The sequence below is a fragment of the Xenopus tropicalis genome, chromosome 1, assembly GCF_000004195.4.
Source record: "Xenopus tropicalis strain Nigerian chromosome 1, UCB_Xtro_10.0, whole genome shotgun sequence".
Taxonomy (NCBI): domain Eukaryota; kingdom Metazoa; phylum Chordata; class Amphibia; order Anura; family Pipidae; genus Xenopus; species Xenopus tropicalis.
Genome location: NC_030677.2, coordinates 154170777 through 154185724, shown reverse-complemented (window position 1 = coordinate 154185724; position 14948 = coordinate 154170777). Strand labels below are relative to the sequence as shown.

The 14948-nt window shown below is 38.0% G+C and overlaps 1 protein-coding gene across 1 annotated transcript in view; it reads left to right on the top strand.

Annotated features, from left to right (window-relative positions):
• Positions 1–14948, top strand: part of hira (histone cell cycle regulator) — a 31396-nt gene that overhangs the window by 4002 nt on the left and 12446 nt on the right. Inside the window, exons 5-16 of the mRNA XM_002931904.5 lie at positions 444–538; positions 646–741; positions 1156–1316; positions 2149–2316; positions 4522–4635; positions 4966–5036; positions 6489–6594; positions 6884–7099; positions 10130–10215; positions 10366–10557; positions 10968–11126; positions 14654–14849. Of these exons, the coding sequence (XP_002931950.2) occupies positions 444–538; positions 646–741; positions 1156–1316; positions 2149–2316; positions 4522–4635; positions 4966–5036; positions 6489–6594; positions 6884–7099; positions 10130–10215; positions 10366–10557; positions 10968–11126; positions 14654–14849 (1660 nt within the window). The remainder of the gene's footprint in view (positions 1–443; positions 539–645; positions 742–1155; positions 1317–2148; positions 2317–4521; positions 4636–4965; positions 5037–6488; positions 6595–6883; positions 7100–10129; positions 10216–10365; positions 10558–10967; positions 11127–14653; positions 14850–14948) is intronic.

The following is a 14948-nucleotide window of genomic DNA, read 5'->3' as shown; positions in this document are numbered from 1 at the left end:
TTAAACATATCACTAGTTGGAGACGCTTACATAAACACCTGTATAGTGGAAACATTTTTCATTGTGCCCACAAGTCCTATATTTAAGAGTTTCTTCTTTTTGCCATTTTAGTAAGAGATTGTTTTTGGCAATGCTGACGGTGCGTAACGGGGTCATTTTGCACTAGTTTTCTGCAAAAATCACTTTCCACTGTGCAATAGTGGATGGGTAAATGATGTGAAAAATAAACCTACTGTAAATTTTTTAATAACATTCCATTTAAAACATATTCTGGCGTAGACTTTAAATTCCCTTGCGATAACTGAAGAGGAAATAATTGATGGATTTGTTGGCTGAAGTCTGTTTTGTTGTAGCCAAAATCATTTGGCGAGGGATGTGAATATGGCTGATATACACATAGATCCAATTACAATAGTAATTTTTTTTTTTTAACTGATTTTCAGATACATTGGACCCAGCACTGTTTTTGGTTCCAGCAGCAAATTGGCTAATGTAGAGCAGTGGCGTTGCCTTTCCATTCTCAGGAGTCATTCTGGAGGTGAGCAAAATAATTCCAAGCAACAAGTTTCTTTTTCTGGAACTTATGTTGCATATGTCATTCAATTTACCTCATTTCATACTTGTGCTGTGCATCTTTCCCATCAGATGTGATGGACGTATCATGGTCACCCCATGATGCCTGGTTAGCTTCATGCAGTGTGGATAACACAGTGGTTATATGGAATGCCTTGAAATTCCCAGGTAGGAATAAAACATTTATGTCCGTTTTATTTTAGAATGCTTTTTCACAACAAAGATTGCTTCTTTCTGCTATGTTCTATACATGCTAACATGGGCTGCTTTTAGGCACACACTCCTTCCCATATCCTTAGCTGCCAGTTTTCCCATAAAGTTTGTTAGTAGACTATATGAAAACCTTGCTAGAACATTTTAAAGATTTTTTTTAAAGAAATTCAATTCAGTTTTAGAGGTGATGTTCAGATGTCTGTGCCTCAGACAGTTCCAAATGTAAATCTTGTGCTGAAATTCACTAATGGTCAGAAATTTCTTTCTTTACTTACTACTACAGCAGTTGACCAACCTGTGTTGGTGGATTCTTGCACACAAAGCTATTCAGACTCTGTGCCACCTTTAAATGATCTCTCCTTCTTACAGAGATCATTTCCACATTACGGGGCCACTCGGGGCTGGTGAAAGGACTAACATGGGATCCTGTTGGCAAGTACATTGCTTCTCAGGCTGATGACCGAAGCATCAAGGTCTGGAGGACGATGGACTGGCAGCTAGAAACAAGCATCACAAAACCATTTGATGAGGTAATCAGAAACATGACCGGAAAACATTACCAGCCCATTCCTTACATTACATTTCATATGGCCTAGTATACATTTGTAGTATACTGTATTACATAATTACCCTATCTTATTTTAATACCATTTCATTTTCTACACAAATCTTTAATACTTTTGTTATTTTTGTCACATAATACTTTATATGTTTAGGTTTAATATATTTATATAGTTTATAAGTCCAGTGCATCCATTTACTTGCCTCAGTAAAGGTCCCTTATTTATTTCAGTCTCTCAGGCATTCCAAGCAGCAGTGTAGAAAATAGAGAAATGAGCCTTTTAGAAGGGGTAATCGATCAGGTATTGTGTTGTTGGATAGTAGCTTTGATCCTGAGAGTATAACTAAACTCCCTTCTATAATGCAAAAACAGGGTTCCTGTTTGCCAGAAAAAAATCAGTCACATGTACCAGAATATGTATTCCTTCAAAAAAATAAAAAAATAGCAGTGAGGTAAAATTGTAGTATTGTAAATAGGCAAAGAAAAAATATTGTATTCTGTATTTTCCTCATGACAGTTTGCCCAACCACTGTGCATAACCCTTTTGCCAAGTATAGAGGAAAAAGATTTATCAGGGCCAAGATAAGCCTACAAACTTTGGTCACTAATATAAAAGGAATATACAGTATAAGGTGGTAACACGCCTTTCTGTGAAACCTGCTGGAAATTATGACCACAAAAATATACAGAAAAAAACACACTTTAGACTGAGCAGCATCGCTTTTTCAAATTGCCAAAACCCATCCAACAGATTAAGATACTTGACAGTTTTTAAAATTGTAACACCATCTTCCCAATAGTGTGGAGGAACAACCCATGTCTTGCGGCTTAGCTGGTCTCCAGATGGACATTACCTGGTATCGGCTCATGCCATGAACAACTCTGGCCCCACGGCCCAAATCATTGAACGTGATGGTTGGAAGGCAAACATGGACTTTGTGGGACATCGTAAAGCTGTCACAGTGGTGGTAAGCAAATAAGTTCGCAGTTGCAGTTGTTCTTTGTTTTTTCTGGTTTATTTAACTTTTTGTTCAGTAGCTCTCTTGTTTGGAATTTCAGCAGCTATCTAGTTGCTAATATGATGGATAAATTACTTATAATAGGACATTATAAAACATGTCAAAAGGTAACTACTCCTTCTAGATTATGGCATTTTTATATAATGCTTTCTATATTATTAGTCCCAGACTGGCATATAGCTCATAGCAAGAGTTCCTATAGCTTTCAGGTCAATGGGACAGCCTATTTCTCCATAGCAGAATAAAAAGGCAGTCTGCTGTTTTAATTAATATTCCTGCAATATGTAATATACAGGGTTATTAAATACTTGACACACATTTGGTGCAATACAAATATGCCTGTTCCAGAAGCAAAAAAGTCATACATGAGGCATCCTTCTGTCTCATTCAGAAATTCTATATATGCTTTACAATCCGTACATAAGTAGTGCATTCAGGGCTGCCTGCTGCTCTAGTGCAATGATTGGCCTGATAACAGTACAGGGAAGCAGCCTATGGCAGCCGAGCCCAATAGTTTGGTTGTGATGTATAAGTAAATCTTTAGTGGTGAGGAAGTACTTCAGAGTAGCAGCAGTGTCCACTAACAACCCCATTAGATCACTTTTTTTTTTTTTGTAGTCCACACTCCACATTATTCAAGGTTTTTTTAAAAAAAACTTACCTGCTTTCTCTCTATGTAATGCATTTGTTATATTGCCATGATGGTGCAAACCCCTATGCCATAACTTCACCTCCAGGAAACAACAAATTATTAAAGAACATTTATCTTTCTTCCTCTTGCTAAAATCAAGCTGGCAGCAGTGTAAATCAGCAAGTGTTTCTGATTGTCCATGGGAAGGTAGAAGTAATATAGGACTTGGCTTTGTTTACAGTGCTATATCTGTACACAGCCATTTTTTCTTTGGATTGTAGTTTTAGCTAGGGCAACTATAGACATTGTAGTGACTTTTATAGGAGATTTTTGTATAGGGCATGAGGTTAAAAAGTAACTCTGTTTTGCAAAGTGACCGACATTGCAAAACAATAAATAGTTGATAAAATTCTTGCAAGGGAGATGGCCATGGCAAACTACACTAATTTATAATTTAGTTACAGATATGGGATCACTTATCCAGAAACCTGTCCAGAAAGCTCCAAATTATAGGAAGGCCAATATCTACCAAATATTTTTAAATTATTAAAAACCAAGCATTCTGGGTAATATATCCTATTCCTAGAGATATCAGAGAATTAGGGAATACTAGCTGATTTTTGTATTAAAGGAATAGTAACACGAAAAAAGTGGTTTAACGTACAGTGAAACCTCAATTTTACACCAGTTTTGTGGTCCCACTAATATTTAAAATATAATAAAATTCCCTGATTTTAAATTTTTCCGTATTTTGTACCATTTTTTCTGGTCCCCTAAAATATAATGCAGTGTTGGTAAAATTTGTGTGTTTGCTTCAGAAACCCTACTATTGTTTATATAAATAAGCTGCTGTGTAGCCATGGGGGCAGCCATTCAAGCTGGAAAAAAGGAGAAAAAGCACAGGTTACATAGCAGATAACAGCATACACAGCGGTGATCCTGAAGCCTTCCCCTCTCTCACGCGTCATACTTACCGTTTTAGCTTTGGCGCGGGTCTAGAGGGGGCCTCATCACTAGTGTAGCAGAGCTAAACTTTCTTTTTAAAGAACGAAAATTCAGTTTTTGAAGTTACCAGAGGTGGCCTTTTGCCACCCTGGTAACTAGCTGCTTCCTGAGGCAAGGTTCTTATCTTGCCTCATGGCAGAAGTGTCCCTGAGAATATGATGGTATTTAGCTGTATTTCAGTTTGAATAGCAACCCCCGTGGCTACACAGCAGTCACCCAGCAGCACCCTTCTATAGTAGGGTTTCTACAGCAAAGACACAACCTTGACCAGTGTAGGGCAACTGTATACAATACAATGCACAAAACAATTTTAATTACTTTGATACATTGTCATTTTTTGGTTACTATTCCTTTAAGAAGTGCTCTGGCTACTTAAATAAATGTTTCATCAGTTTATTTATAGTGTAGCAGGAATGAATGGATACTTTCTGGGCACCAAGGACATTTATTAATACGTGTGTGTGTGTGTATATATATATATATATTTATTTATTTATATACTGTATGTTCCATTTCAGAAATTCAATCCAAAAATCTTTAAGAAGAAGCAAAAAAATGGGAGCTCCACAAAGACCAACTGTCCTTACTGCTGCTGTGCTGTTGGAAGCAAGGACCGGTCCTTGTCAGTATGGGTGAGCATGCTGCCCTTGCTGGCTTATTACTGAAACACATGGCACAAAACATATAAAAATTGTAAACCTACCACATTTAAGCAATGAGGTGATTCAATATGGCTAATTGCAGCCAAACGGAATGACCACTACTCAATATATTGAATATGTCTAAATAATGAAACCGATATATGATTATCTATTAAAAATAAATAGCTTTATTTGACCAGCTACCTTTTTGGCAATATTACCCTTTATCCAGGTTGCATGGAGACACACCTACAAGTGGCCAACATTAGGCTATTTTGTGGGTATTGCTGGTGTACTTAACACATATATTTTATATTGCAGCTCACTTGCCTTAAGAGGCCTTTGGTTGTAATACATGAACTTTTTGACAAATCCATAATGGATATCTCTTGGTAAGAACCATTTCTCTTGTTTTGGCCGATCCTATGTTATATTCTGTATAATAGTTTATCTCCCTTTATATCTGTTGATAGTTTCAATTTGAATGTTTTAGTTGTTTGTTGTGCTTAAAGATTATGTTTAGAATTATTTTTTAAAACCAAATTATGCATTAGCATATTATGGTGGCAGATATAACTGAATTCAGACCAGCAAAGGAAAACGGATAAAAAGAAACTTCTCTCCCTTTCTTTCTCTTGGCTATTTAAATTGCTAAAAATCTCAGATAACAGAATCAATGAACATGATTTGAACCAAACATGCCAGTTGCCAGTTTTTTTTCTTTGTTTTGGTAACCACATTTCAGTTTTTATCTTTTATTGGTTGATGGGGCACAGGGGGGTAGTGAACTTCTTTGATTATTGCTAGTGTATGTGTAGGTCATACATAGGAATGCCATTTTATCTTAGCTGTTCTTAATTAGGCTCCTATAAACTCTTCCACCTCTTAATGAATGGATTCTAATTTCACTGCCTCTTGTGATTTATGCTTTTTTACTACTTTGTTCTTTGCTGCCTGCATTCTTTTTTGGAGGTATGAGGAAGTGTTTAATGTTAAAAATAATATTAAGGAAAACAATATTGGTTTTTACGTATTTGAAAACATTAGTATTTTTAGTGTTTGATATTAAAGCTTAATACATTATATACATTATTTAAAAGTCTAACACAGTATATAATAATAACAAAAAGTTTTACATGAGTATCTTTGGTTGTTATTTTAACTGGTGTTTGTGTGGCCATCAGTATTATGAGCAGTTGAAATTGGATCTAATTCTATTTGTCTTGTTAAAATTGAAAATCCAGGGGGTTTATGACCTTTGTTCTGTGAATGTGTGACCATCACTGACCTTGAAGTGCTGAGTGCAAACTTTACAGCAAAGTTTAAGGGCAGTGACACACAGTGCATTTTCTTACGACTACAAAACACCAGAAAAGGACCTTGCCCTAAGGGATACTGAGTACCGGCTCTGCTTAAACACTAAAGTCGCAAAATTGGTAAAAACAAATCTGAATGAGGGCTAATTTTTTGAGGGACTCCTGTTACTATGTTAGGAGCACAGGACAAAGTAAATAACCTGACACCTTGGACATAGTAACAACCTTGAGATTAAATCTGGGCATACATGTAGCACATTTTATTATTTGCAGCCAATGGTACTGGTAACTGTTACTGTAAACTTGAGAACTTGGATTCCCGTTCTTAACTGTTTCTCTAGGGTTTCATCACATCTAAATGAGTCAGTCTCAAGAGAGATATTAGAAGCTTTTACCATGCCACAAGGTTTTACGTTGTCACCAGCCCCCCAATTCCTGCTTTATCTCGACTGAAACAGCTCAGTCTATACTTTTAACCCGGTGCTTTCATTTCAAAATATTGAACTGTGTCTGATCTCTGGTTTACAGGACTTTAAATGGACTGGGCATTTTGGTCTGTTCTATGGATGGATCAGTTGCTTATCTCGATTTCTCCCAGGATGAGCTTGGTGACCCATTAAGTGAGGAAGAGAAGGTACTTGTCCGTTTTTATTGATTTTTCAAGCCTTCTTTCTGTGTGTTGTGTCTCTGGCCTTTTTAATATAATAGATTGCTTTTGCTTGTGTTTTTTGAATCTGTAATGTGTTAAAATGCTGAGCATTGCTTGCACACTGTCTGCCTGATTTGTTTACCCTGGATGTGTTACACACTAAATTCAGCCATTTAACGTTTTTCGGCAGAATCAGTTTGCAAATTCAAGCATCTCTAGTAAATTTGCTGACAGTCCAGAGGATTAATTGCTTCTGCTTCTCAATACAAAACAGAATAATATCCACCAAACTACATATGGAAAGAGTCTGGCCATCACAACAGAGCCCCAGCTGTCTAACACTGTTATAGAGAATCCAGAGATGCTCAAGTTTCAGCAGAGGCAGCAGCCACATCAGGATGGGGAACATAGGGTGCAAGCACAGAGGGAGGCTCCAGCTCATAATGTGGCAAGCATGGTGAATGGGGAAAGTTTGGAGGACATAAGAAAGGTAAGATGTCTTGGATTTAGTTGAGCCTTCCAGTTACTAAATGCCATTCCAATGTTTATATATCGTATTGTAAAGAATGGTCTATATGTATACTGCAATGCTAAATATATACTAAAAATGAAAACAAACTCTATTAATACGTATGCCATTTTTTGTTAACATTTATTATAATCTGAGGCCTACTTTTGGATTCCCACCCAAACTTGCCTGTCAAAACCCCTTTCATGTAGCCCTTGGTGGACTGAAGTGAACTCACTCTAAATAAGACCTAGGTAATTATATAAGGCATTGGAAATATGTATGTATATCTATGTTTACTAGAAACATAAAATAAAAACCTTAAATATCTTGTTAAATACTTTTCAAAGTATTAGTCTGTAGGCCAAACCATTGGCTCTGTGCAGATTTGCCTTCCCCATGTATGAGAAAAATGGTCCTATATTTGGTTGTATAATTAGGTTTGCAGCCTGTAGCTTATATTATATAGCAAGAAAGCAAAATTATAATATTTTAATACAGAATATTTTGGATTTCTGCATTTGAAATTGCCGCTTGCCAGGGCCAGATATTAGCAGCATGCTAACCTTCTTAAAGAGACAGTAAACATCTAAAGACACCTTTTCTAAAAATAAACACAATAAATAGGACTGAAATTACATTCTGTCTATTGATTTAATTAAAAAAAAAAAAACATTTTTCCTATGATAAAGCACTAATTTGAAATTTCACTGACCTCCCCCCCCCCTTCCTTTATAAACAGGGCAGAGCCCCTTATATAGCTCTGAAGCAAACCCCTCTCATGTCTAAGCTTTGAGCAGCTCAATTTTATAGGCTTGTCTGATATTCTTTGGGATCAGGAAGTGCTAAAGTGAAGCTGGTCTTTTCTTTTAATTTAGTGCCAGAAATAACAGAGACCATTTCTTAATTAAAACAATAGGCAAAAAGATTGTTTAGCACAAGCCCTATCATTGAGCTTATGTTGTAAGCTTGAATGAGGGAATATAAGTGAAAGCCAGTTATAGTGTCCTACACGTATGGAAGTATGAGTATGAGTTCTTCCTGTTTTAAAGAAAAACTATACCCCCAAAATGAATACTTAACCAGCAGATAGGTCGCTTAACATAATATAAACTATTAAAGAATCTCGAAAAAACTGAAATATATATATCGGTAAATATTGCTCTTTTACATCCTTTCCCTTGATCCACCATTTTGTGATGGGCTGTGTGGTCCCTCAGAGATCACCTGACAGGAAGGGAGGCAGCTCTAACTGTAACAGGACGTAGTGTGGAAAGGCAGAACTTTGTCCATTCATTGGGTGATGTGGCCTAGCATGTATGTGTGCCTTGGCTTGTTTGTGTGCACTGTGAATCCTATGATCCTAGGGGGGGGGCGGCCCTTAATTCTCAAAATGGCAATTTTCTATTTAGGAGTACCCAATGGCACATAGTACTAAAAAAAGTATATTTGTCTGAAAATGGTTTATTTAGATGAAGCAGGGTTTTACATATGACATAAATAGACAATATTTCAACACATAAAGATAAAGGTGATGTAACTGAAAAAAAGACAAAATTGGTTGGAAGAAGCTCAGAATTTTTTAAGCTGTGCAATGTTTGAGTGGTTTCTTGCATACACAACCCCATCACATCTTGATGGTATTTAGATCTGGGCTTTGACTTGGCTATTACAAAACACTCTGTTTTTGTTTTTTAGCCATGTAGCCATTCCTTAGTGGATTTACTGGAAATGTCATTTTGCAAGGTCTACTTAAACGTCAGTCTTTTGACAGGTGGACTTACATTATCCTCAAGCAGGCTCTTGGTCAATGAAGAATTCATAGTGTATTATATAATGGTGATCTGCCCAGTCCCCCATGCAGCAAAGCAGCCCCAAACCATAACATTTCCTCTACATGCTCTACATTTACCAGATTCTTCTGGACAAATGCTGTCTTCTGGTACTGTGGCCAGATTACTCCATCTTTGCGTTATTTGTTCAGAACATATTGGGGAAGATTTACTAATGCACGAACAGAACGGATCGTAATGATCGGTATTTTTGCAATTTTTTTTTGTCGCCGTCACAACATTTTCGTATGTCCCGCAATTTTTTCGCCGGCGTTACGACTTTATTATATATTTTCCACAACTTTTTCGTCACCGTCACAAAAAAATCGGATTGGTTTTTCCGCCGCTTACAATTGCTCAATACGAAAAAATCACGACGGCGCCGAAAAAGTAGTGCAAAATACGATAAAGTCGCGACGGGGCCAAAAAAATTGCGCAAAATACGAAAAGACAGCAACGAAAAAGTCACAAAATTTTCATTTCCAATACAATTTTTTCCCATTCGGATTCGTGGATTAGTAAATGTGCCCCATTGTGTTCAGAGCCAAACTTTAGTCTTGCCCTGATGTTCTTTGTGCACTGCAAAGGTTTCCTTCTGGCACAACTTCCACGCAGCTCTAATCTGTGCAGCCTCTTTCTAATGGACTTTGACATCAGTAGAAGCGAGATATACCTGTAGGTCTCATGATGGCATTGTGGGGTTTATAAAAACATCTTTCAGCACCTTGCATTCAGCTCTCAGACTAAACTTTCTGGGTATTTGAGCTAGTGATAAATGTAGGGGAGTACTTATTTATTTTTTTATTTATGTGTATTTTACACAATGAAATACAAAATGTAAATGGAACGTGATATTTGTTATATCACCTTTATCTATAAATAATATTGAAATAATGATCAGATATCTATAAAAAGCTAAAAATTGCCATGGGGTGTACAGACATTTTCACATAACATACACTGTAGCCTCTGTGTATGTGGCAGCTAAAAACCAAAGTAACTATGCATTCATGGGTGAGATGCTAAAGCTAACACATGTAAAGGATACATTAATATGTTGCTGGAATTTAGGGAATAGGCACTGTGACAAAGGACAAAAGCTTATGCAGTTTAATGGAGATGTGATGTGTTGCTCGACAGTCTGGCCTTGCTTATAATGTACCTTTTTTGCACCCCACAGAACCTCTTGAAAAAGCAAGTGGAGACACGGACAGCAGATGGACGGCGTAGGATCACACCACTCTGCATTGCTCAGCTAGACACTGGGTATGTTTTCTTAATAAAATTAAACCTGTGTTTAAAACATTGGCAATGCTGCAGTGCTAGGGAAAACTAATATTGATTAAATTACATTACAGCTTGGGTGATACTGGCTGACATGCTAATTTTTCGGCCTTTTGGGGGATTTTTTCACAGGGACTTTTCCACAGCATTTTTTAATAGTATTCCAATATCTGGTGCACTTCCGGGCTCAATGCTGACTTCACAAAGCAACCAGCAACTCATATCCTTGGATTCCAACACAACCAGCTCTTCTGGGGCCCCCAAGTCTAATGCGGAACTTGCAGGAAACACAAAACCAGCTGAGGAAACCGTAAATAAAGAGAGGTAATAAAGGAGGCTTAATTTAGATTGCTTTTCTATATTGGTCGCAAGGCACCTTGCAGGGAAAGGGTTAAAACAGGATGGGTGTTTTGAAATGAGCATTTAAAGTCCTTTTATAAGATGAAGGCCAGAACTCCTTTGTACACAGACTTTCAGCTTTTTCACTAGGTATTTTTTGATTTTGCAATTCTTTTATTTAGATGTGTAGCTTTCTGTTAGGTTAGACTACTTCACTGTTACTATTTACAGTAGAGGTTCATTCTGCTTGGGCACTTTCAGTGTTTGATAAACTTTCTTTTTTTTCTGTTATTTTTATACTTTTACTTTAAGGCTAAAAAAATTGTTTTACTCTTTGGGCATTGATTATCACATTCATGAACAGTTTAAGTAACATTTCACCCTCTCTACTCTAGTGGGAATGCTTCATCTTCCAGTCCTGTAGCCCCCAATAGCATCTCTGCCCAGCCAAAGATAGAACCCATGAAGGCACTTGACTCCAGATTTACCGAACGTTCAAAAGCCACCTCAGGAACAGCAGGAGTTGCTCATTTGAACCAAACAGCGGTTGACCGGTATGTCTGAAAGTAACAATTGCTGCTTAACCAAACCAAAACCTAAAAATGTAATCATTTCTGGGATCAGTTATTTGTCTTGGTTATGATTAGGTCAGGTACATTAGTGTGTGCTCCCTTTACCTATATATTGTATTAGAGTTCAAAATAATCAACTCTAACACAAAGCTGCATGTAGAAAAACAGATGACTTACAGGGGGATACTGAAGAGTAACTTAATTATTTCAAAACTGTGTGGAATTTTTTACTGATTGTATGTAGAAAGATCCTTATTTTTCCTTAAAGTGTTTACTGACTGTGTCTAGTTAGCTAAACTGAACAGCAGGTTGTGCTGTAAGTTCAAATAAAAATTCAATAATCTTTCATCCTGAAAAGTAGAAAAAAAACATAAAATGCAAAAGTGCTGAGAGGAGCACTCTGAGCAATTTTACATAAATTTGTTTGAATGTTTACATTTCCCTTAATATCAGGATTTTCAATGGTGGGGTATCTGGCCCGCAGCCCACCCATTTTTGGCCCCCATTAAGGTCTGGCCTCTGTGACTGCTTACCTTTTGTATAAGCTTTAAATGGTAGCAGTACTTAGATTAACTGGCCCCTGCATTGTTAACACCTCAGATTCAGACTGTAAACCCCCATATTGACCACACCTGTAAATTCCTGCATTGTTCACACCTGTAAGATAGGTTTCCTTGTCTTGTGTCCTATTTTGCCTGTGTCTGCTTTACCCAGGCTGTCTGCCCTATGCCCCCAGTGTGCACCATACTTTGGCTGCCCTGTGCTCCCTGTGTGTTCCCTACTCTGCCTGTCCTATGCTGCCTGTGTGTTCCATGCTTTGCCTGCCCTACTCTTCCTACTTGTGCCACACTCTGCTTGCCCTACTCTTCTTCCATGTGCCATACTCTGCTTGCTCTACTCTGCCTGTGTGTGCTATACTCTGCCTGCCCTATGCTTCCTGTGTGTGCCATTCTCTGCCTTCTCTAAGCTACCTGTGTGTGCCATACTCTGCTTGCTTTACTCTGCCTGTGTGTGCCATAATCTGCCTTCCCTGCTCTGCCTGTGGGAGGGGAGTCTGGTGGGGTTTTTTTAGAATTTGGAAATAGTTATTATATATGGTCCCTAAGGTGTTTGTGTTGGGGGTTGCTGCACTATCCACAGGGGAGGCAGAGACCTGTGGATTTAATGGTATGTCTTAAAATGAGTTCATTAATGACACATCATTCATTGATGGGCAATATCCCTACAGTGAGAACTAAATATTTTTTTTTTTTTTTGGTGTGCTGTGTCTTTAAACTTCTTGTGATAACATACAGTCATGGGCAAAATTGTTGGCATCCCAGAAATTTTTCCAGAAAATCAAATATTTCTCACAGAAAAGTATTGCAGTAACACATGTTTTGCTATACACATGTTTATTCCCTTTGTGTGTATTGGAACAGAACAAAAAAGGAGGAAAAAAAGCAAATTGGACATAATGTCACACAAAACTCCAAAAATGGGCTGGACAAAATTATTTGCACCCTTAACTTAATATTTGGTTGCACACCCTTTGGAAAAAATAACTGAAATCAGTCGCTTCCTATAACCATCAATAAGCTTCTTACACCTCTCACTGGGAATTTTGGACCACTCTTCCTTTGCAAACTGCTCCAGGTCCCTTATTGGAAGGGTGCCTTTTCCCAACAGCAATTTTAAGATCTCTCCACAGATGTTCAATGGGATTTAGATCTGGACACATTGCTGGCCACTTCAGAACTCTCCAGTGCTTTGTTGCCATCCATTTCTGGGTGCTTTTTGACGTATGTTTGGGGTCATTCTCCTGCTGGAAGACCCAAGATCACGGACGCAAACCCAGCTTTCTGACACTGGGCTCTACAGTGCGACCCAAAATCCTTTGGTAATCCTCAGATTTCATGATGCCTTGCACACATTCATTGTGCCAGAGGCAGCAAAACAACCCCAAAACATCATTGAACCTCCACCATATTTCACTGTAGGTACTGTGTTCTTTTCTTTGTAGGCCTCATTCCGTTTTTGGTAAACAGTAGAATGATTTGCTTTACCAAAAAGCTCTATCTTGGTCTCATCTGTCCACAAGACGTTTTCCTAGAAGGATTGAGGCTTACTCAAGTACATTTTGGCAAACTGTAGTCTTGCTTTTTTATGTCTCTGTGTCAGCAGTGGGGTCCTCCTGGGTCTCCTGCCATAGCGTTTCATTTCATTTAAATGTCGATGGATAGTTCGCGATGACACTGATGCTCTCTGAATTGCTTGAATTTCTTTGGAACTTGTTTGGGGCTGCTTATCCACCATCCAGACTATCCTGTGTTGCAACCTTTCATCAGTTTTTCTCTTCCGTCCACGCCCAGGAAGATTAGCTACAATGCCATGGATTGCAAACTTCTTGATAATGTTGTGCACTGTGGACAAAGGCAAATCTAGATCTCTGGAGATGGACTTGTAACCTTGAGATTGTTGATATTTTTCCACAATTTTGGTTCTCAAGTCCTCAGACAGTTCTCTTCTCCACTTTCTGTTGTCCATGCTTAGACACACAATGCAAAGACAATGTGAACTTCTCTCCTTTTTATCTGCTTTCAGGAGTCATTTTTATATTGCCCACACCTGTTACTTGCCCCAGGTGAGTTTAAAGGAGCATCACATGTTTGAAACAATCTTATTTATCCACCATTTTGAAAGGGTGCTAATAATTTTGTCCAACCCATTTTTGGAGTTTTGTGTGACATTATGTGGGGTGGCGGGGGGGGTGTTTGGGGGTGGTGGGGGGGGGTGCGGGTGGCGGGTGTTTGGGGTGGTCACCTAATCATGCATGGGGAAAAAAAAAATACCGTCAAATACCGTGATACCGATATAATTTTGAAAAATACCGTGATATAAATTTTTGGTCATACCGCCCAGCACTACGCACAAAGGGAATAAACATGTGTATAGCAAAACATGTGTTACTGCAATACTTTTCTGTGAGAAATACTTGATTTTCTGGAAAAATTTGGCCATGACTATAGGTGTGGTTTAAAGTAGGTGTGGTTTTAAAAAAGGGAGTGGTCAAAACTAGCTTCCATTATTGTCTCTCTACCACGATACCACCACTTAGTACCACCAAGTTGGGCATCACTGTTCTAGTTAATGTAATATACTTTTTCTAATAAGACACTGGCATGGTATTGCTTATAGTATTATTAGTGCAACTTTAATTATTTGTTATCAAGCACCAGTCCCAGTATAAATTCTTTCTGAGAATTGAATAGTTTGTGCTGAGCAAAGTACAGTTGTGACCTAACCATATGTAAGTGCTACAATTAGGTTTAAGCTGGCAACAACATTTTAAGGTGTGCTTTAGATGCTAAAAATACATAGCATGTACTTCAACAAAATAGTTTCTGTGTAAACAATGTTAAATTTATTTGACAATGCCATTGTGCAGCATACTATATTTTCCACCTGGGTGAACTGAGACCCAACAAGTCTAAGATAAAAGTTAAAACTTTATTTCCTGATCTGCACAGACTAAAAGAGCAAAATGTTACAAAGGATTCAAAGCCACGAGAGGTCCTTGAGAGTAGCAGTGACAGTGAGGAAAAGATTCCTGCAACCAAACAGCTTTCCAAACGAAAAGGGGAGTCTGATGCTGATCTTGGAGAGAAGAGGAAGAAAGGGAGGCCACGCAAAGACCCCCGACTGTCGGTCTCCCTCACTCTGCAGGTTAGTTCTGTATTTTTTGATGCACATACTAATGCAAAGAATTTAGAATTCATTTTTGTTCCTTTAAATGGGCAACAAGAGTGCCCTTTCCAATTTTTC